The 23605-nt window shown below is 39.0% G+C and overlaps 1 protein-coding gene across 4 annotated transcripts in view; it reads left to right on the plus strand.

The window, feature by feature from the left end:
- TLK2 (tousled like kinase 2) overlaps positions 1-23367 on the plus strand; it is a 36465-nt gene extending 13098 nt beyond the window's left edge. The window contains exons 3-21 of one of the 4 annotated variants that reach the window (XM_072111144.1): positions 897-968; positions 3787-3859; positions 4783-4826; positions 5059-5160; positions 7808-7900; positions 7991-8083; positions 9126-9236; positions 9602-9738; positions 11148-11300; positions 11463-11529; positions 11654-11751; positions 13800-13881; positions 16243-16334; positions 17413-17502; positions 17748-17917; positions 18079-18217; positions 19356-19467; positions 19703-19810; positions 19910-23367. In XM_072111144.1, coding sequence (XP_071967245.1) covers positions 897-968; positions 3787-3859; positions 4783-4826; positions 5059-5160; positions 7808-7900; positions 7991-8083; positions 9126-9236; positions 9602-9738; positions 11148-11300; positions 11463-11529; positions 11654-11751; positions 13800-13881; positions 16243-16334; positions 17413-17502; positions 17748-17917; positions 18079-18217; positions 19356-19467; positions 19703-19810; positions 19910-20083 — 2010 coding nt within the window. In that variant the 3' untranslated portion in view covers positions 20084-23367. The remainder of the gene's footprint in view (positions 1-896; positions 969-3786; positions 3860-4782; positions 4827-5058; positions 5161-7807; positions 7901-7990; positions 8084-9125; positions 9237-9601; positions 9739-11147; positions 11301-11462; positions 11530-11653; positions 11752-13799; positions 13882-16242; positions 16335-17412; positions 17503-17747; positions 17918-18078; positions 18218-19355; positions 19468-19702; positions 19811-19909) is intronic. The other 3 variants (XM_072111145.1, XM_072111147.1, XM_072111148.1) reach the window with 3 other exon arrangements.
- The last annotated feature ends 238 nt before the right edge of the window (positions 23368-23605 follow it).

Genomic DNA, 23605 nt, shown 5'->3' on the forward strand with positions numbered 1-23605 from the left:
ATGATTTTACAATGATTAATGTATGAATTGACTAGATAAAGGCTGGGATGGGATCCTTGTGAGCTGCTCCAACAGGTAGAGGTGACAGGACAAGTGACACAGACCTGATGACAGGTGTCCTTAAATGCTGCGTTTGCTAAGTGCATCTTGAAATGTGCTACAGGCTGACATGCAGGTCAATGTCCTGCAAAGAGTGTGGTTTCCAGTTGTGGCCCACTCCTTTGTTTAAATTGCATAACGTTTGCTCTTATTGGGCAGATGCTGTCTACTTTACATTGATCAATGAGCTTCCAGCAATCTGCCAGCTTTTATGTTGCAGAAATGGTGCAGTCGCACAGCAAACAAGTACTTTTACAGGGGTACAGCCGACAACTGCACGTTTGAAAATGCTGGAAAAGTTTATTTTTTAGTAGTGTCCCTGGTTTTCTGAAAGATGTAGGATTGTAGGCAGTAATTGATCTTTCAGTGTGAAGCTTAAAATTCTCGTTTTATATGCTCTTCTAGCTGTGGCTGTAGAATGACCACTAGAACTATAAAATTGATCACATAAAACTCCATGTCACTTAACTGACTACAGGGGTCATCACTGGGTTATGCAGCCAAATTATAGGAAACTGTCTGGTGATGAATTTTAGCATGAAACATTAGAGAAAAGCTTTTTAGCCATTGGTAAAAAAAGACAGTGGTCACTAAAGTTGCCCTCGGCCTGGTTTCTCAATATAGAAACCTTGAGGTTGCAGTTGTGAATTATGTAAGAATAAATAAATGTTGCTCTATAATCTTAACATAAAAGACCATTATTGCATAATTAAGCAATGTACAATGTTAGAAGGTAACACAGCATTTCCTGTGACATTAGTTGACTGATGAAATCATGTTTTTATTTTATTTTGCAGGGACAGTTGAATAGTGAGTCTTCTAACCAAAGCCTGTGTAGCCTGGGTTCTCTGAGTGACAAAGAACTTGAGGTATGGCCTCTCATAAATGCCCTTCTGCTACATTTGTACTGAGGTTGATTTGCTTATTTTAGATGTTTGTGCATTAAATATTTGTAGAAGTCCTATGTTAACATGAATTCCCAGAATTTTTAAGCCTTCTTCACACAAGTCTCTGTTTAACGTAGGGGTGTTTATGCTAACCAGGAGTTATGAAGTACATGCATGCATTTAAAGGGACCTGCTGTGTGCATTTGGGACATTTAAATTTATTTTCTGAATTCTGTTAGATGGGAACCCAAATCACCTATGATACATATGGCAATGTGAAGTAATAAGTGGCCTTTGCAGTATGGAGAGGAGTAGACTGTGATTACCATTCTTTTTTTCTTTTAGATAGGGGTATGTTTACTCCTACTTGCCACCTTTCAGGCAAAAGGACAAGCTGTAAATATAATCTGACAGGCCCTTACATGTAGGGATTACCACTGGTTATGCAGCTCCCCTCCTGTTTCTTGTGTATGCTGGCTGTAATTCCACTGATTAATGCCATTGATGAGAAAACACTTGACCTCTTAAAGGAAACCTACCATTTAGAATGGCCGGGGTAAGCTGTAAGTACCGAGCACCAGCTCAGGATGAGCTGGTGCCGGTACTTACTTTCGTTTGTGTTATAAACCGCGGTATCGTGGTTTTAACACTTTTTAAACTTTAGAGCAGGAGAGGCTTCGGCGCTGCGTGCGACTGTGCACGCGCAACATCTCCGCTATTTCCTATGTAGGCGCGCGCACAATCGTGCGCACGCAGCGCCAAAGCCTGTTCTGGTCTAGAGTTTAAAAAGTGTTAAAACCGCGATACCGCGGTTTATAACACTAATGAAAGTACTTACAGCTTACCCCGGCCATTATAACTGGTAGGTTTCCTTTAACACAAAAGGATGTAACTATATGTCTCAATGGGAAGTTAGTCGCAGCATGTGAATGTATAGTTTCTTCCTATTGATATCACAGGGATATGGTGTAATTCTTTGTATTGAACATCCTACAATTAAAAAGTTCGGCATTTGGTGCAAAACTAATTGGGGGGGAAAACAAACTCTCCTAAAGGTAATGAGGTTTACAACATACAGCAGCGTATTCCTTTTATTTCAATTTTTGTCCATTTCAGCATTTTGTCTTCTAACCCCTTAAAGGGATATTCCCATCTGGGCATTCACATTGAATTTAATTCATTTTCAATAGGTAAACATTTCTTTAATAGGATATTATTTAAAAAAAATGTTCCTGTGTGAAGATAATTTTTCATAAATGTAGCCAGGTTGTGCCTTAGAAACGAAATATCTTCCTTGGATACGACCACCTCACAGCAGTGGCCAGACATCCCGGCCTGGCCACCAGGCTTCAGCGTTCATTACCAGAGGATGAAATGTAGTAGCTCCTGGACATTTTATATACAAAAACTTTTTGTTTCTTTGTGCAATCCCTCGAGTAGAGGTGGCCATATCCAAGGACACAGTCTTGTTTCTAAGGGACCATAAGACTTCATTTATGAGAAATTATCTTCACCCAGGTAAATTTTTTTTAATAACATCTAATTGAAGAAATGTTTATACATGGCTGAATGAATGGATGTGAATGCCCAGAGGAGAATACCCCTTTAACGCCTTACCGACATGTGACGTAATACTACGTTACATGCTGGGTGCGGGTGCATGGAGAGGGCTCGTGGGCTGAGCCGGCGGCTTCAAAAAGATGGCCGTCATCATCACGGATGGATGTCATAATCACGGGGAGAGTAATTTCTTACGCAGAAAATAAGCCATAACACAGCTCTGTACATGGAAAAATAAAAAAGTTTTATAGATTTTTGAAGGTGGGGAGTGAAAAATCAAAATGCAAAAACGAAAAAGGGCATCATCGGGATGGGGTTAAGGATGCAGCCATTTTGTAGCTTCGGGCTCAGCCCCATTTATTCTATTCTGACTTGCGTTGCTTTATATGGTTATAACTTTAGAATTTTTAAAGCGATTATGAGATTGTTAGTGGTGTTTTTTAGGTTTTTTTTTTTTTTTTAAATTTGCTATTTTTGAAATCATTGGGTTTTCAGGCAGATTTACCACCTAAATAAGTTGCTAAAAAAACATTTCCCATATATATACTTTACATTTTTTAATAATTTTTGAAATGTCTGGATAATTTATTTTGATGTCACGTGGCTTACATATCGAATATCAGTTTTCTGTATTTTCAGAATTTCCTATTTTCGGGAAAATTACTGTTTTTAATGAAATTTTAAATATATAAGATTTTAAAACCCCCCACATTTGTCCATTACTTGGAATGGAAGGAGTGCCCTGCAGTTGCCAGGATTTTAGTTTCCTCACCGGCCCTTTTTGTAGGCTATAAAATTTTAGCTTTTTCCTTATTGGGGCCATGTGACAGCATTTTTTTTTTTTTTTTTTTTTTGCTTTTTCCAGTGTTTGGGGATTGGTATGCCCTATTGTTGAAAATTTATGAACTTTTCTGTACTCAATTCTTTCCATGTTTTATCACTTTTTATTGCATTTTTTGTGGGATTAGGTAGGTAAAAATTTTTGCCAGGTTTTTAAGTTTTTTACGGCGTTCATTTTACGGGTTCAATAATTTACTTTTATTCCACGGGTCGTTACGGACGCAGAGATACTATATGAGCGGTAAGGGGAAAAATAACCATTTTAAAGCCATCTTATTTACATCTTTTGCTATTTGCCGCAGTCTTATTTTTGTAACCCTGAACTGGAGTGCACGTTTTCCCCTTATAAAGCAGGACAGAAGTGCATATTTCTGTGTCATTCTAAAAGGTCTCTCTTTAGCAGACTCCAGAGAAAAAACAGAATGACCAGAGGAACCGCAAGAGGAAGGCAGAACCATATGAAACAAGTCAAGGTAATGTTTTTGCTATAAAGCTTACTTAAAATTTTCATAAGTTTCCTGTTAATCCTCCAGGTATGTTAAAGAAATAACATATAACATACATATGTGTGTGTCTTCATGGACTGCTTGCCATATCTGAGGCCTGAATTGGTGACAGACAACATTAAAATGGCGTCATTATACAGACGTTTTCATAAAATTGGTTTATGTTGCACAAGCAAAACTCTACGCAACCTTGGATGTCTGCAAATACTTAAGCAGTATGCTTGACTGTGTTCTCCCTGTTGCTTTGCATATTCGGGGTCTGTACCAGTGTATGCTGCCCTGTCACCCTGATTAAACCCTCTAGGAACTGCTTACTACCGGAAAGAAGCCAAGGAGAGGGGAGCACCTCGGACTGCCCCCTCTTGAATACACCAGACATTTCTGGTCCAGCGTATGGTGGGCTATGTGCAGTGCAGTGTTTGCTAGCTTTATTGGTATGTTACAATAAAGCTAGGGGTTTAACACTGCTGTTACTGGGGTAGGGCATCTGGTTAAAGGACTGCAGAGGCTACTGGGGGCGTTGTACTGACCAGTACTACTACTAGTACACGCCCCAGTAGCCTCTGCGGTTAATGTACATATTACTAAAATACATTTAACAAGTTTATTCCAAGATTATTAAATAAGAGATCAGGGCAGAGACGGCAGGAGGAATTTGCCATCAGATCTACTTCTGATGGTAGATTCCTCATGGTAGATTTTCTTTAATTCCTTTCCTTAATACTTTTGCTCAAAACTCATTATTTTTTACTCCAAAATACATATAATGCGTAAATATGAAGGGTTTATTATTGATTTTCTTTCTTTACAGTTATCGGTTTTGTGTACCTCATTAGAAATCTTCTGTCTTTGTCTGTTTTTAATTTTTTTTTTCCTTTTTTGAAATTTAGGGAAGAACACTCCTAGAGGACATAAAATTAGTGATTATTTTGAGGTAATATATTTTCAACCATTACTGTTATTTTGAGAATTTATTATGAATCTAGTTGGATACATTTTCAGGATTTGTGATGTATACTTGGTTATGGCAGTTATGAACCCTGGCCCATAAAACACAAAAATACTTAGTTTTGCGTAGTAAATTTCTCTTTATTTACATTGACCTGGCGGAGAGCTATGCAGTAACTTCATTTTTGAAGGCACCTTGTCTCTTTATTTTAATGCAGTTTGCTGGGGGAAGTGGCCCGGGGACAAGTCCAGGCAGAAGCGTTCCACCGGTTGCCAGATCCTCACCGCAACATTCCTTATCAAACCCATTACCCTTACCGGTAAATTTCTTCTTGTTCATAATTTTGTGGACGGGCAACTAGCATTGAGTGTAGTAATGGGAGGGATCCAAAATTTTAACAGGCTCCCTATTTTGGGAGCCCAAAGTCTGTTGTTTAGCATGACACCTGATAAAAATGTACTCTAATCAACAATTACAATATTTCAAATGATCCTTTTGGTCTTTTTGAAGTCATATTATATATATATATGTATATGTACAAACTAAATGGAGGCATAGTGCTACATTAGTCAGACAGACATTATATAATGTCCTTCTCCCTCAACCTAGCTAGCATGGGATAGTATAAAAAGTAACGGTCAATTCACACCACCATGTGATGTCTATCGCTAAATTAAGTACAGACGGTCCCCTACTTAAGGACACCCAACTTACAGACAACCCATAGTTACAGACGGACCCCTCTGCCCACTGTGACCTCTGGTGAAGCTAGTATAGAAATCCAGAAGGAAAAAACGAGTAAAGCGCTCGAAACGCGTAGGCTTGAGTCTGTAGCCTACCATCTGGACGCAGTGCTGTTGTGCGTTTTTCTATGTATTGCTCTTCTTGGAGTTTACAATAAAACTTGGAGGTACTTTTTATCTCGTGCGCCGGATCGTTTTTCCTTCTGGATTTCTATACTTGCTGGTCACGTGGAGATCCGTGCTTCTCGACTAGAAGTCCTCCCTGAAAACCTTCAGAACGGGTGAGCCCTACATACCTTCCATACAAAAATCTTTTTCATAGACTCTGGTGAAGCTCTCTGGATGCTTTACTATAGTCCCAGACTGCAATGATCAGCTGTAAAGTGTCTGTAATGAAGCTTTATTGATAATTCTTGATCCAATTACAGCAAAAATGTTGATACTCCAATTGTCACTGGGGCAAAAGAAAAAAATTTGTCTAGAACTTAAATTATAAAACATACAGTTTCGACTTGCATACAAATTCAACTTAAGAACAAACCTACGGACCCTATCCTGTATGTAACCCGGGGACTGCCTGTAATATTTAATGTCAATAATAATGCTGGCTGCAACGCTGTTTGCCATTATACATAATGGATGGGTAACAGAAGGGAGTTCGCTTATATAAAATTCAAAATAGAAATATTCATACAGTTTTACATTTTCTTTCACTTTGCTGTTATACATACACATTTACTTTACACATTCAACCGGCAAAATTATCTACTAATATTGTATGGGTGGGATGCAACTTCATGTTTGAAAGCAGCCTCAGGGAATACATTTGGTTATATTTAACCTTGTGGACTGCCAGACAAAAAAAGTCTGGCAGTCCACAAGGTTAAATATAACCAAATGTTATATTTGCCTTTCTTAAAAATAAAATACCAGATAACTTAATAAACATTAAATAAAATCGCCCATTCCTAATATACGGTACATAAACATCTAATGTTGTGTAAAAACTAGATTAAGTGAAATTTGTTAGTATTAGAAAAGTTATTTTATTTTGATATAGTTTGTAGTTTTGCAATGTAGCAGCTTTTTGACGTTTGTAATTATTTTTATTTTCTAAATTTACTATACTTATAACCATCTTTCCTCCCTCTGGTTGGATAGTTAGAGTAGCTAAGTAGAAATCCATGAAACAACTTGGACTTTGAGTGTAAGAATGTTTGAACGGAAGGTTCAAGTCCTAGAATCGCAACTTGTTAACTATTGACAGAATAGTTGATCTGAAAGTTTCTACTAGGTTCCGACAGATGGAACTCACATTGATCCTAAGAATTATCCTTATCAAAGTGGGAACATAAGACCCCTATTCTCTTGAGCAGGTGGGCTTCTAACCGTAGAACTTCAGAGGCTTATCTCATGAGAACTAAACTATTGGGAAGTTTAAATGATCGATATTGGGGAGAGTCAGAAGGTCCCATATACATTAGATGGTTTGCTGAAATTGGAAAACTTATCTGTTTAATGTTCTCGAGGGCAATTATGGATTTACTGTATATACTTGAGTATAAGCTGAACTGAGTATAAGCAGAGACCCCTAATTTTAACACAAAAACCTGGGAGAAACCTTATACTCGAGTATAAGCTTAGTATATAGCATGCCAACTCAGGCCCCAGTATATAGCCAGAAGACCCTTGCTCCCAGTATATAGACAGGCAACTCGTGCCCCCCCTCCCCCCAGTTTATAGCCTGTAGGAAAAAACAAAAAGTGCACTTGCATGCGCCTTGGCAGGTCCTCTTCATTGCATTGATGTCTGGTTCAGTGTCGATGTGCGATCTGTCGCAGGCACCATGAGGTCAGCTGTTTGCTGACATAGTGTGTGCCGATAGTGGCGCACACACTAGAATGTCGGCGAACGGCTGACGTCACGATGCCTGCGTCCGAGTGCACCCTGGCATCGTGCAGGAGCTTCGATAGAAAGAGGACCTGCCGGTGGGGCCTCAGTAGGTGAGTGCACATTTTTGTTTTTTTTCTTGACTCGACTATAAGCCAAATTAGGGTTTTTCAGCACATATTTTGTGCTGGAAAACTCGACTTGTACTCGCATATATATATGATATATGCGACCAGATATGTATACATTGTCAGAAGAACACTTTAGACTCTCTTGACTCTTTTACACAACACTGACTTACAACTGAAATGTGCTTTTTACTTTTATCTTTAGAGTCAAAGTAGCCCTCCTTCTTCCACACCAGTGAATCTAGAGCATTCCTGTATCCCTATCAAACAGATTTCCGTCCAGCACAGACAAACACAGGTGAGAAAATATATTTTCTCATATTTTTGATTGCTACTAAATGTAAATAATTTTAATAATTTACAAAATCTTTTTTTTTTTTTTTTCCAGTCTGACCTCACAATGGATAAAATATCCGCGCTTGAAAACAGCAAAAACTCCGACCTAGAAAAAAAGGAAGGCAGAATAGATGATTTATTAAGGGTAGGTGCTTCTTTTTTCTAATTCTGATTCATGTTTTTTTTTCCTCTTGTTACATGCTAATAGACACCATTGCATTTAAATATAAAACATATTGCTTAGGACTTGTCCCGTTGTTAATTATAACTGCATAAATGACGGTGCTATGAACAGCCTGATGAAAGGGTGGTAAGGATAGTGTAGCCTCAATACTATTGAGCTACTAAACATACATATTTGATGCAATAATCAAGTAGCAGGTTTATTAGCAGATGCAAAATATGGGAGGATCCCAACAGTGACTGTTTTTCACTTTTGTAATTCTCTGCTTTTTGGACTTTTTTTTTTTTTTTTTTTGTAATGTTTGTGGAAGTATTACGTAATTTACCAGTATACATCTATTAATAGTTCTCCACGGCTTTCTTGATATGTCAAGTGAAGCCTCCTGTAGTTTACCTCATCAGCCAGAAATTCCTGTCCATAAAATGGTCTCAGATGGAGGGTCATGTGATCTCTATCTGTCCACGAACAATTGCCCTGCCAGGACCTTCATCTTGTATTCATGTCAGGGTGACTGTTCATGAGCAGATGAGATCATGTTCATGAGATCACATGATCCTCCATCGGGGCCATTTTATGGACAGGAATGTCTGACTGATGAGGTAAACGACAGGAGGCTTCACTTTGCATATCAAGAAAGCAGTGCAGAACTATTAATAGATGTATATTGGTAAATGACCTAATATCTTACAGTACAGCACAAAATGCCAACCCACAGTGGAGTCGTTGCTGTGGGAGGGAAGCTGCAGGATTGAGCTTTATCAGCCTGAGCTGTCTGCTGTGAGATGTGAAGATTTACTGCTGCTTGGAACTGAGGCTCCTACATGAGGGAAGAGAGGGAGCTGACAGTCTAAATGGAGGATTTTAGTGACACATGAGTAGAAGAGTTCTGTTGTGTGCAGTCAAATATACAAACTAGCCCAAAGGGCTATTTTTAGTCTCTTCATAAACACAATAGCCAGAAAAAAAAAATTTAAAGTTTTTTCTTTTTATATGTCAATTTTAGGTTAATTGTGACCTCCGACGGCAAATGGATGAGCAAAAGAAAATGCTGGAAAAGTACAAAGAACGGTTAAACAGATGTGTTACAATGAGTAAAAAACTACTTATAGAGAAGGTAAGTTTTTCTGTATTGCTACCTTAAGTTCTTGTAAAAGGTTTTTCCAGTCCCAATATTGTTTGATGTGAAATCTTATGACAATCCTGTCTGTAATCATGTGTCAGATAAGTCACACTTTGTTCTCCTCCCATTCAACAGAAAGACGTCAGCTCTAAAACAAATGTCTTTACCGAATTTTATATCATCTGTGGTTTGACTTGCATTAATTTAATACATGTTTCTATTTCTGTTCTTCTGTTTCCCAAACTTGTGACATGAAAGTCACCAAAAAAGCGCAAATTTATTTATTTATTTTGAACCAAGATTCATTAACTGAATTTAGGTAAAAACTCACATTTTCTATAACTCATTTTTCATTACAGTCAAAACAAGAAAAGATGGCATGTCGAGACAAAAGTATGCAGGATCGGCTGCGTTTGGGCCACTTTACTACTGTCCGTCATGGAGCTTCTTTCACTGAGCAATGGACCGATGGTTATGCCTTTCAGAACCTCATCAAGTATGCAAATAGCTTTAGCATCTTATACAAATTTTGTGAATTGAGATGAATGATTTGCTGCATGTTGATGGTCACAGTGGTGTAACTCCTAGGATGCTCACAGAGAATGGAAGGGGCCTTTTGCCATATTAGTGCAGCCCCCCTTTCTGTACCTTCGGCAGTGCTTCACCCCAGTATTCTGGGAACTTGGGAAGTTTAAAAGGTTATTCATGTTTTGTTGTATTAATTGGTACAAAAACCCATAAATTCAATCACAAAAGGGAGGTTAAATAGTTTGCTTTTAAGTTTCACACAATTTTATGGGCTTTCTAAAGTATGCTGAGTTATCTCCAAGTTGGCCTCCATCTACAACTCCCATGATCCTTCAGTTCTCAGCAGCGGCTCCTCATGCTCTGCTCCCAGTGATAAGACTACAATAGTAGTAACAGACTCCTGCTCTGTTACCATAGTAATGATGTAGAACTGTCATCACTGCACATTACCTCAGTGAGATGACTCGCCACTACCTGGCCATACTGCACTGCAACCAACCGACTACAGCCAAACATGGTGATGATCACATGACCTGCCCAAGCAGGAGCAAGACATGTGATGTGAGCATGTGACCAGCGGCCATCTTCTGTCCTGTGTCTCTTCCTCAAAATCAATGGACTAATTTAAGGGCTACTCGCATTTTAATTCTTCATTAGTGTATGACCATTTTTCTGCTAAGGGTAGCAAAATTTTAAATAATTACATATTACAATTTAATGACCCATTTGAATATGAATTATGCTTATTCCTGGAATATTCCTTTAACTATATGCTATAAACCCTGCGAATGCTGCTTGCTTTACTTTCTAGATCAGGGGTGGCGAACCTATGGCATGGGTGCCAGAGGTGGCACTCAGAGCCCATTCTGCGGGCACTCAGGCCATCAGAGTTCACCAAACACTGAATCTTCCTACAGTCCCAGGCAACTTAAGAGATGCTGCTCTAAGCGCTAACTATTTTAAAGTGACACTTTATTGGCTGTTTGGAACTGCGGGAAAAGTGAGAAGGTGATGACAGAAGTGCATTATCTTTGTAAGGTCCTCCTGCTGGACCCACCATTCTTCCTGTATGGAGAGAAGCTACAATGGTAGTTTGAATTTGCCCTCCTCTTGTCAACTGTACTGTTGGCCTTAGGGGGCCGATACAATTGCAAGATGTGGAAGAACAGGTAGCATTAAGTTACTGTATAAAATTCCATGTTGGCACTTCACGGTAAAAAAAAGTGGATTTTGGTTGAAGTTTGGGCACTCAGTCTCTAAAAGGTTCGCCATCACTGTTCTAGATCAACAAACTTTTCAGCAATATGACTTTCACTGTGATCAGAAATACATGATGATATAGTTTACAATGTCTCTCATTGGCTTTTTCTGTTCTAGGCAGCAGGAAAGAATAAACTCTCAAAGGGAAGAGATTGAGCGACAACGAAAGATGCTGGCAAAGCGGAAGCCACCTGCTATGGGGCAGACTCCACCCGCAAATAATGAGCAGAAGCAACGTAAAAACAAGACCAATGGTGCAGAAAATGAAACGTAAGTGAAGGCACAGTTTGTGTGATCTAGCTTGCAAAAGACATGAATATTAATGTATTTAAGAAATTTTAAAAGATCTTTAAAAAAAAAAAACTTATTATAGCACAACACACCATATATATGGTTATAAGGGTTTCTAATGGGATTTTTCTTTTCTCACAGGTTAACTTTAGCAGAGTATCATGAACAGGAAGAGATTTTTAAGCTGCGACTAGGTCACCTTAAAAAAGTAAGTAGTTGCTTAGTAATTATTAGTTTATATATTTTAAATTATATAACTTATTTAATATTTTAGATATTTTTTTTTATATAGAAGTTTTAAATTAACTCTGGAATGCTTTTATTTTTTGCAGGAAGAAGCTGAAATACAAGCTGAGCTAGAACGTCTTGAAAGAGTAAGGAATTTGCACATTAGGGAGTTAAAACGAATACATAATGAAGATAACTCGCAGTAAGTCTAAATTTTGAAAATTTTGTGAAGTATATATTGTCCTTGTATGTCTTCACTGTGTAGTCCTTGATTTGTGTAGAAAATTCAGCAAGTTAAGCATGGGATTTGTAACATTTTTACTGCATTGGGTTAACAGACCTGATTAGCCACTTGAGGTACCATGATGTTCCTGTATGTTATGGTTTACACTATCCAAAGGCACCATAACCGAACTCAGCAGGTAATGACTGCTATGGGCATTGTAAAAACCCCTGGGTCTGCCAAATCTTACCGACTATTGAGGTTTTTTTTTTTATTTTAAAATAAGATACTTGACTTTTATACCACAAAAATATTAATAGAAACACCCACCCAACAACCGTCCCCAGTGTAGAGAGGAATGCATGCTATGAAATAGAGACCAAAACCAGATCCCAGTGAAGCAGCAGTACCAGTCATGCAGATTCTACACTCACCGGCCACTTTATTAGGTACACCTGTCCAACTGCTCGTTAACACTTAATTTCTAATCAGCCAATCACATGGCGGCAACTCAGTGCATATAGGCATGTAGACGTGGTCAAGACAATCTCCTGCAGTTCAAACCGAGCATCAGTATGGGGAAGAAAGGTGATTTGAGTGCCTTTGAATGTGGCATGGTTGTTGGTGCCAGAAGGGCTGGTCTGAGTATTTCAGAAACTGCTGATCTACTGGGATTTTCACGCACAACCATCTCTAGGGTTTACAGAGAATGGTCCGAAAAAGAAAAAACATCCAGTGAGCGGCAGTTCTGTGGGCGGAAATTCCTTGTTGAGGTCAGAGGAGAATGGGCAGACTGGTTCGAGCTGATAGAAAGGCAACAGTGACTCAAATCGCCACCCGTTACAGCCAAGGTAGGCAGAAGAGCATCTCTGAACGCACAGTACGTCGAACTTTGAGGCAGATGGGCTACAGCAGCAGAAGACCACACCGGGTGCCACTCCTTTCAGCTAAGAACAGGAAACTGAGGCTACAATTTGCACAAGCTCATCGAAATTGGACAGTAGAAGATTGGAAAAACGTTGCCTGGTCTGATGAGTCTCGATTTCTGCTGCGACATTCGGATGGTAGGGTCAGAATTTGGCGTCAACAACATGAAAGCATGGATCCATCCTGCCTTGTATCAACGGTTCAGGCTGGTGGTGGTGTCATGGTGTGCGGAATATTTTCTTGGCACTCTTTGGGCCCCTTGGTACCAATTGAGCATTGTTGCAATGCCACAGCCTACCTGAGTATTGTTGCTGACCATGTCCATCCCTTTATGACCACAATGTACCCAACATCTGATGGCTACTTTCAGCAGGATAATGTGCCATGTCATAAAGCTGGAATCATCTCAGACTGGTTTCTTGAACATGACAATGAGTTCACTGTACTCAAATGGCCTCCACAGTCACCAGATCTCAATCCAATAGAGCATCTTTGGGATGTGGTGGAACGGGAGATTCGCATCATGGATGTGCAGCCGACAAATCTGCGGCAACTGTGTGATGCCATCATTTCAATATGGACCAAAATCTCTGAGGAATGCTTCCAGCACTTTGTTGAATCTTTGGCACAAAGAATTGAGGCAGTTCTGAAGGCAAAAGGTGGTCCAACCCGTTACTAGCATGGTGTACCTAATAAAGTGGCCGGTGAGTGTGTAGATCACAGAAGTCTCTGTAGTAATTGCAGGTATTTATGGAGGCTAGAGTTTTATAGGCAGTGCGATCCTATTGTATATGAGGTAGCAAAGACCTTATATATTTGGAGCATGGCTGGCTACACTTGACTCCAGTAGGGGACTAAGTCTTTTGCGCTAGAAAACTGGCGTGAGATTGGCTCTTCTTTTTACCATTTATGCTCACTTTTTGAGCAAGGACATGCATAAAAACAAACTGCTAGAAGCTTGATCCCTCTGTAGATATGACGTGTTTATTGTTATGTACTTTCATTTTTATTTTGATCATAACAGAAACATTTGGTTTTCTTTTAAAGTCTTTGCAGGTCTATTTAATATATACAGTAAGTGTTGCCTTAACTGTTTACAGATTCAAAGACCATCCAACGCTAAATGACAGATATCTACTGCTTCACCTGCTAGGAAGAGGGGGCTTTAGTGAAGTGTATAAGGCAAGTGATGCAAACATTCTTTATAATTACTTTTAATATGCGCTTTTGTCTCCCAGTAATTTTTGCATAACATACACCTGGGGAATGTGTAGCTGCATGCCCGTCACTTATGCCACAGTTCCTGGTAGTTTAGGCAGTGGCCATTTTGCACCGCGCCCCCCACCCCAGAGACACCTCTATTGTGTCTATTCCTTTTACTTCTCAATTTCAAAAGAAGACGAAAGAGTGTGTATAGGCAAATATGTACAAAAAAAAGTTTATTCCATTTTTATACTAAAGGACATCAACCACCAGGATGAAAGACTGTATGCAAATGAACCTGAGGGGCTACAGGCTCAATTAACACCTATGGAGCCCTAGCCCCTCAGGCTCATTTGCATACAGTCCGTCATCCTGGTGGTAGATGCCCTTTAACCACACAACACAAATCCAGACATTTAAAAACACCTAAAAAGTACACCATGACATATAACAAAGACCCATGTATGTGACCCTGATAAGTCCATACAACTCGCACTGCACAATGCCAAGTTGTATAACAAATACTGAAATGAGACAAGTGTGAGGATATGCCCCACGCGTTGTGTCAATGATGCGACTATTTCGGGGGTGCCAGGGCATTGGTGGTATAGTGGTAGAATTCTTATCTGCCATGTGGGAGGCCGGGTTCTATTCCAAAATCGGATGGCTTGTTTGGCTCTAATCCTTGTAGTCCTTTCCCTGAAAGGTTGCCCTTCATCTATTGCGGGGGAGGAGGGAGTCTAGGGGAAAAAAAAAAACTGAGTGGACCCCTGAGGAAGTCGCATCAGTGACTTGAGACATATACTATAACACTGCTCTAACACTATTTCCTTTGGGATATTGTGTGGATTAGTAACTATGTACCTTGGACTAACAAAAATGGGAACATTTCTTTAGGCTGTGCCATCCTATGTCCGCATGACTGTGCTGAGGAATTCTATAGCTTTACTACATTTATAATTTCTGATTGCAGTTTTTGTTATACAACTTGCCATGTGGCATTAGGACATTTTTTTGCAGTGTGAGCTGTATGGATTTATCAGGGTCACATACATTGGTCTTTGTTATATGTACTGGTGTAATTTTGGGTATTTCTAAATGTCTGGATTTGTGTTGTTTGGTTAACTAATATTTTATCATAATTTATGTGAAAATAGTTAGAAAAGGGGGGGGTGATTTAAATTTTTTAGTTTTTTAATTATAATTAAACATTTTTTTTAAAATTTTTACTATTTTTCAGACTCCCAAGGGTACCTTAACCTCCTACTTTGTACATTAATTACCTCCCAAGGAGGCTACCTTAATCCTAGGTTGTCTGATTGATCCTACTATATACTGCCATACTACAGTATATTGGGATTTTCCTCTTCAATGTTCAAATCGCACATTATAATGAAAGGGTTAAAATGAGACTGCCTCGGGTCTTCAGAAGACTCAGAGGCTGTCATGGTGTTGGATTGCCACCATTTTTTTTTTTTTTTTTTTAACCCGCCGCGATCACCCGGTTGACACCCGCAATTGGTGCTAGACTTGCCGGCTATGGAGAGGGCTCAGCCCGTGAGCCCTCTCCATGTACCTGACATGTGACGTACTATAACGTCACATGTTGGTAAGGGGTTAATCTTTAGTGAACATGTAAATTTTGGGGCTAAATGAACGAACTGCCGACAAAATTTGACCATTCTAAATTTTGCCTCCATTTTGATTTAATTACTTTAAACATCTCAAGGGGTTAACAATCTTCCTAGAAGCTGTTTCTGATACTTTGAGGGGTACAGATTTCAAAATGCATTTATATATAGGAAGTTTCTAATATTGCATATTTCATTACAAACAGTAATGATCCCCAAAAAAGTCAATTCTGAAATCTTTGAAAATGCGCAGAACTGATGTTTGATTTGGAAGCTGCTTGACCTCAAATTATCCAGACATTTCAAATTAAAGCAGACAAATGGGAAACGTTATTTAGCAACTAATTTAGGTGGTAGAACGATCTGCCACAATTTTGAAATTGGCAGATTTTCTAAAAAATTTTTTTTTTTTTTAATAAACAAATGCAAAACTTCTCCCAAACTTTACCACTAAAACGAAGTACAACATGTGACAAAAAAATTCTCAATCTTTCATAAGTAAAAAGGTTCAAAAGTTAGAACCATCTAAAGTCATAATACACAAAATGGGGCTGAGCCATAAGCTATAAACTGGCTACGTCCTGAAGGAGTTAAAGTAATAGGGAATATAATTACTTGGTGTAAGTTAAAATTTATTATAACTATAGTTCATATCTAGATCTGTAAAATAAACTCTCCCTGTGGTCTGTTTATTTTTATTATCCTGCAGGCATTTGACCTAACGGAGCAAAGATATGTAGCTGTGAAAATCCACCAGTTAAATAAAAATTGGAGGGATGAAAAGAAAGAAAACTACCACAAGTAAGTGTGTTTAATTGATTGGAGAGGCTTTCAAGAACTGTTTCAGGACTGCCTCAGAGCTGATTATTTGCACTTAGTATGTTTTTAAATTCACTTTGTGGTCACAATTTTGATGTCCTATGTAAGAGTAGAATCTCCCGAGATATACACTGCTAAAATTGCTGTAAAATTTGATTTTTATATACACCTCTCAGTCACTGACTGTAAATAGTAAATGTCTCCTGTTCTATGTCCACTAGAAACACAATCCTGATATATTAAAGGGAAGATTTTCCTTTTTAACAACTTGGCACCATGTCATGAACCATTAAAGGGGTTTTCCCATAACAGCAAAATAATTTTACTATTTTTCCGCTAAAAAGTTATACAATTTATAAAATCCTATTTCTAACTGTTTTCTAGATCTTTGCTTGCTGTTATTCTGTGGAAAGCTACTATGGTCACACGGGTGCAGTCTCACAGATCTGTGTAATATAACAAGTTGTTCACCTGTGTGACCATGGTCAGATTTTTGACTTAGAACATCTACCACCATTTTCTCCGTGGTAGACTGTCCCATATGCCACTCTCGTTACCTTATGCTCACGATGGAGCCTCTTTGCGCTTCCTCCAGGGCCCACGTGGTATGAAGAGAATAAGATTTTTATATCTATTCAAATGAGCCGGAGGCACTCAGGGTCTCGTCCGACGGGCGCCTCCTGGCTCCTCAGAAGGCTAATTTGTGCGCAAGCCCCGCTTCCCCCGCCTCATTCGGATGCACCACTCCTAGCTACCCAGGCAGCTGATGTCATCCAGCACTCTTGATTTCTTGCGTAGCAGCACAGGATACCTGTGAGCTGCGCAAGACAGAAGATCTCGCGACAGAAGAGTGCCGGATGCGGTTAGCTAGGTGCATATATGAATGTGGTGGGGTGTGCATAAATTATCCTTCGGAGGAGCCAGGAGCCATTCGTCGGACGAGAAAAAAATATGGCTTATAGATGGCAACCGTGAAAAACTTACCCTTAAGGGGCTTTTCCATTCTGTTTTTGCATTACCCACATTATGTACTTATTATAATTGTTTATTTTTTTACTAGACATGCATGCAGGGAATATCGCATTCACAAAGAGCTGGATCATCCTAGAATAGTAAAGCTATATGACTATTTCTCTCTGGACACGGACTCGTAAGTAGCCGATCTCCTTAGTCACTCATCTGTAGACATTACATCGTAGTGTAATTCATTTGTAGTATCTTGATTGATGCAGGTGATTGCTGCAAGGTTCCCATATCACTTTCACAGATGGTTAAGCTTGTCAAGGAAAACTTTACTTTGTTCGATCAATTTTTTTAAAATAAATTGAAAGGTCAGCATGGTGTTCGCCTTGCAGAGTAATAATTACATTTTCTTTAAACCTTGATGTTTTGCAGGTTCTGCACAGTGCTGGAGTACTGTGAGGGCAATGATCTTGACTTCTACTTGAAGCAACACAAGCTTATGTCCGAAAAAGAAGCTCGCTCCATCATAATGCAGATCGTGAATGCCCTCAAGTACTTGAATGAGATCAAGCCACCGATCATTCACTATGACCTAAAGCCAGGTGAGCATTATTCTGTCCTATGTTTGTGTCATTCTCTTTATATTCTTTAAAACTTTACAACTGTCTAATGTTAGAGTTTGTGAAGTGGCTTATCAGATTGTATACACAGTGAAACCCTTGTGATTGATGTGTTCTGAAGTTTTATATGTTGTAAATTTTAGGTAACATTCTTTTGGTTAATGGTACCGCCTGCGGAGAGATAAAAATCACAGATTTTGGACTTTCCAAAATAATGGATGATGACAGCTATAACTCTGTGGATGGCATGGAGCTTACTTCACAGGGTGCTGGCACTTACTGGTAAGTATTCATAAAACTGGTCTTCTGCTCGAGTTGGAGACTCAACATTTTGTAATTTTTATTATTTAATATTGCAATTTGTTTAAAGTAGTTAAACAGTGTAGAGACAAAGTACTGGCTTCTTGCTTTATAAAACACAAACATATATTTCTGCTTTATAATTAACTTTTCATGTTTTGTTTATGCAAGTTCTGATTTGCTAATGAGCACATTTCCTTAATAAAAAGGAGCACATAAACCATATTATAGTACACATAGTGACTGGCATCACTACTTGCCAAGGAGAAAGGAAATGTAGCCTTGCAGACATTAATGATCACATGCACAAGGACATTTGTTTTTGTTTTTTGGGGGGGAGGGGGGTTTCTGTGTGCTGTGTGTGTTGTGTTTTTGGCGGTTGACACACTGAAGCATTAATTTCAATGGACCCATGTACATGAACGCACAGACTGTTTTTGACGACCTATTATAGACACTTGTTTCAACCCAAGAGGCACACAGTCCTTTCATAATAATAGACAACTTATTCTTATGTTCCTTTCAAATGTAAACACGTTGTCGACCCTTTTTGGCCGTCATCTTTTAGGAAAACATTCTTGGTGATATCAATTTTTTTTATTAATGAGACTCATCATTAATGACAGATTATATGGCAGATTTTTGATTTGGCTGCCCCACCCCTCCCTTCCATATTATACAGCGCCGCACACACAGGGAAAGAGAGAATGTTCTATCTTTTCCTCGTGTATGCTGTGGAATGGTGCCACACCGCCATTGCCATCTATGGTGACGTATATATCTGTATATACGTCCCCCCAGACGGTCGTGTGAATGGGGCCCAACTATATAGAGTGACTGTTAGTGGCGGCTTGGAGCTTTCCTGTCATAAATGTTTGTTTTCTATCTCACCATGTTGGCATCTTTACTGCCTATAGAGACGACTGCATAAATGTCAGGACAGGTTTCCTTTAGATATACCTCTGACACAACAGGCTTTGTGTGCTGAGCGCTGACAATCCCACTATCGAGGAAAAAGGACTTGACTTGTAGGAGTTCGCTTTCAGGGAGTGGGGGGAGTTTATGTTCACCTTAATTTAATACAGTATTCATGCATTTTTTCCCCCCCATTTCTTTTTAGGTATCTGCCACCAGAGTGCTTTGTGGTGGGAAAGGAACCCCCCAAAATTTCCAACAAGGTGGATGTGTGGTCTGTAGGAGTAATATTCTACCAATGTCTCTATGGGCGAAAGGTAATAACCATAGATATTACACAGATGCCTAATACTTTTATGGTGGGGGTTTTCATGCAAATTGTATTCATTATAGCTCAGGTTTCTGTATTTAAAGCCATACAAAAACTTACTATTATTTACTAATACACTTGTATTGTTTTAATACATTTAATAAACTGGGAGTAATTTGCTAAATTTATTGAAAGAAACAAATACAAAATTGCTGACTCTTGTTTCCTTTACTTTCAAAAAGCCTTTTGGTCACAACCAATCTCAGCAAGACATATTACAAGAAAACACCATCCTGAAAGCTACAGAAGTGCAGTTTCCTCCAAAACCAGTGGTGACCCCAGAAGCCAAGGTACGAACACGAGAAGCTTCCTCTCCCAAGTGTCCAAAACTATTATATGAGTGTGCTTAAAAACATTTTTTAAATAAATTCCTCATTTGTCTTTCACAGGCTTTTATCCGTCGTTGTCTTGCCTATAGGAAGGAAGATCGGATAGATGTCCATCAGCTGGCATCTGACCCCTATCTCCTGCCTCACATCCGAAAGTCAGTCTCCACCAGTAGCCCTGCCACCGCTGCAATAGCCTCAACGTCTGGTTCTTCAAACAACAGCTTGTCAAACTGACTGTGAGAATGAAAAGCAAGAAGTTGCTCCATTGCAGCAGTAAAGTTGGCAGAGCATTTCTTTGGATACTCTGGAATACTTCCCTTCCTCTAGATGGAGAGTAGTACGTTCTTCATGGAACATTTCTTATTTCTGGCTTGGTAGAGCTAGAAATTGTTGAAGTTGTTGCAGACTTGGGAAGGATTGATAGTCATGCTGGGCGAGAGCCTGAATTTTTTTTGGCAAGGACCTCTAACAAACTACAAGGCTGTAAACTTGGACATAAACTGCTGTCCCCCTCCCCACTCCATGGACTTTTGAATCCTCTATACAGCTGACAACCGTCGCATACGCGGAAATTGACTTTTTACTGAATACATTTTCAGAAGTGGGAACCTAGTAAACTGTACTTGCCCCCTGTTGATATTTAAGCCTGTTCTGTTTCCCTTTCTCCATTTTATTAAAGTCAAGAAAATGGCCAGACGGGTCCCCTACCCCATGGCTTTTTTTTTTCCATTGTTATAAATAAGAATCGCAGGGCCTCTTTCCAGAGGTTAGTAATTTTAACCTCTCCATTGAAGCGGACCCATCACTTGCACATGCCTAGACATCCATTTTTACAACCTATTTACAGTCAAATCACTAGGAAGTTGTGGTGATCGCTCATTCTCCTCACTACTTTCGCTACTTAGACAATTGAGATGCCTACTGATAGAGAACGCTACACATTGGATGCTTGCTGTATGTGCAGGTGTTGAGCCCCCTCTAAAGGGTTAATCCAGCAGATATCATAGTTTTTTATGAAAGTGAAATCCATATTACTAGGGACAATTTATAATTAGCCTTTTTTCTATTGTAAACTGAACTTTTTTCAAGGTTTCCAGTGAAATCAGTTTCTTTTTTAAAAGTTGTTTGAAGTTGGTTTATCTTTGGTTTCTGGCAATGTGTGGTCTCGGTAGATATGCGGTCAGCATCTAGCGGTGATTTCATCCGCATGAGACCATTATATTGCATTTTGTTAACAGGGGTAGGTGGTCCAGGTGATACTGGGTTCAGTTTGGGAAGAGCTGAAGTGCTGGCTGGGCTGCTCATGCCTCCATTATGTCACATTTTCTAGAGAGCTTTTCTCATGATTGCGGTGTTGATTCTTCAGGTTTTTCCTTTGTTTCCTATTATGCTGGTGTATACTTTGCCTGTTTACACCCTTTGTACAATGCCGTTCTTGGCATATACACGGCACCTTGGAGATTTGTGATTTGAATGAGGATCAAAATGTGACCTTTGTTTTAGTTTTTTCAGTGATATTTGTCTTGCAGAAACCAAATTATTCTAGATGCCTTAGTAGCAAATACTATCATACGTTTTTGATTTACTGTGTATCAGCATTAGCAATGTCTAATCACTTTGTAACAGCAGGACACCTTCTTTACATCCAGATGTAGTCTGCTGCTTTTCTTTATTTTAAACAGTTGATCCGGTCACATAGCAGTAACTATAACTGCAGGGCCCATCTAAAGGGCCTCAGTTGCTGCATGACGTTTAAAACTTGTGTGTTTCTCCTTTACTGTTGTTCTTTTTCATGCTAATCTTGTATCTTACGTTCCTAAACCTCCACATAGCAAAAATTTTAGGGTGTTCTACCGCAATGTTTGGATTTTGTTTCATTGCACAGCAGAAAATGTACAACTTAGCAGTCTTAATACATATGCAGCCTGCCCTTGAATCCACAAATTACACCTCATATTCATATTCCACTATTCCAATATTGTAGATTCTTGTGTGAAAATCACACTTGGTCTAAAAAGAAAAAAATAGGCATTATAGTACAGAACATTAGTTTCTATCGCTTGTCTTTCATTGTTTAGTAAAACGTTAAATCTAGCCTCGCTCTGAATGTTTTCCACTATGGAATGGCCTGGAATTTGTAGCAGAGTTTTTTGCCACGGTTTCACATTTTTTGATTTTGCAGCAGATTTCCTCCATTTCATAGAACTGCGAGACATCTATGACTGGTCAGTACAAATCTAGAACTGCATATGCTACTAATTCAAGATCTGCATCATGCTCTCAAATCCAAATTTATAGTTTCACATAATGTGTACTGGGAATAGTTATACGACATGCTGAACTTCAGTCACAGACTTGCAACTAACCCTCTGCATGCGAACATAGCCTAGTGCCGATATATCCTACAGTAGAGGCGCCATCCTCCTCACTGTAAATCAATTAATATCCTGGAAATCATTTGCTTTATGGCCTCTAAGCAATAGCCCACACTAGTTATGGTCCTTAATTGTTTTCCATCCTTATATCAGAGAGTTGGAGATGGCATGTGCACAGGGTCAGAAACGCAAGTGCCAGTGATACAGAGCTATAGTCATCAGTACTACAGGAACGCTTTAGGCAGGCTTTAGTCAGAAGAGCTGGGGGACTTAAACCTTCCGTACACGCCTTATACCTGAAGAATGTGGGGTGCACTTTTATGAGCCAAAGCCAGGAATGGAGGCAAGAAGGGAGAGCATAAAGGAAAGCTACTTATTTTATACTGACTTCTTGCTTTGGCATAAATAAATGCAATATTTATTGCCACAATAAAATCTTTGTGCTGTCATGGGACCTAATATGCTTGGTGGCCGCAAACAAAAAAAGTTACATTTTTCGAATGCAAATAAGTTCATGGGTAGTCCGAAACTGGCCCATTACCAGTTTGCCAGCTTTACCCATTAGGGTGCATCTAAATCTGCATGTTCATCATTGCAATATATAACATTATTGTAAAGAAAGCTAGAAATGAGACTCCATATAAACCAATAAAATGGTGGCTTGGGAGCGAGTGTAAAACAATAAGGGAGTGCCTTCTCCACTATAACCATGAAGCATTGCAGGTTGCTAAATTTTAACCGCTTCCTCTGTGGTTGAAGTGGTGTCCTTTTCTTTTTTTTTTCTTTTTTTTTTTTTTAATCTTTAAATTTCTTTGTTTTCATTCCTCCTAAAAGAACAATCACTTGTGGCAAGAGTAAATTTTCTAAAACCTCCAAAATTGTATTCACAAAGTACAACCTGCTGTACAGTCTTCTCCCTGCCATCTTCTATTCCAAATGATGCGTTTCTGATAATATGGGTTTCACTTTGCTGTAGGAATAATAAAATACTGTTTTTTTGTTTTTGTTTTTTTTTTTTGTTCATTTTGACTTGAAGGACAAAATGTGTATTACCGGTAATTCAGAACTGAAAGTCTCTAGGATGAAACATCCAAGAATTAAAAAGAAAAAAATACTGATATTAAAATACATTTGAAAGTTTAATGGTTTTTGCTGTATTGTGCAGATTTTTTTTTCCTGATGTTTATGTAAAGTTTTTTTGGGAAGGGATCCAGTTCACCTAACTTGCACAAAGAGAAGCAACATTAGGGTTCTCTCTCTACAATACATGTCTGTGTGTCTCTGCTTCTAGGTCTCCCCTTCTCCAAAGACTCAGTCTGCCTCATAGACTCTTGTCAGTTTCATTTTCTTTATTGTTTTTAAATATTGTACAAAAGTTCTT

Source organism: Engystomops pustulosus, chromosome 6 (assembly GCF_040894005.1).
Source record: "Engystomops pustulosus chromosome 6, aEngPut4.maternal, whole genome shotgun sequence".
Classification (NCBI taxonomy): Eukaryota; Metazoa; Chordata; class Amphibia; order Anura; family Leptodactylidae; genus Engystomops; species Engystomops pustulosus.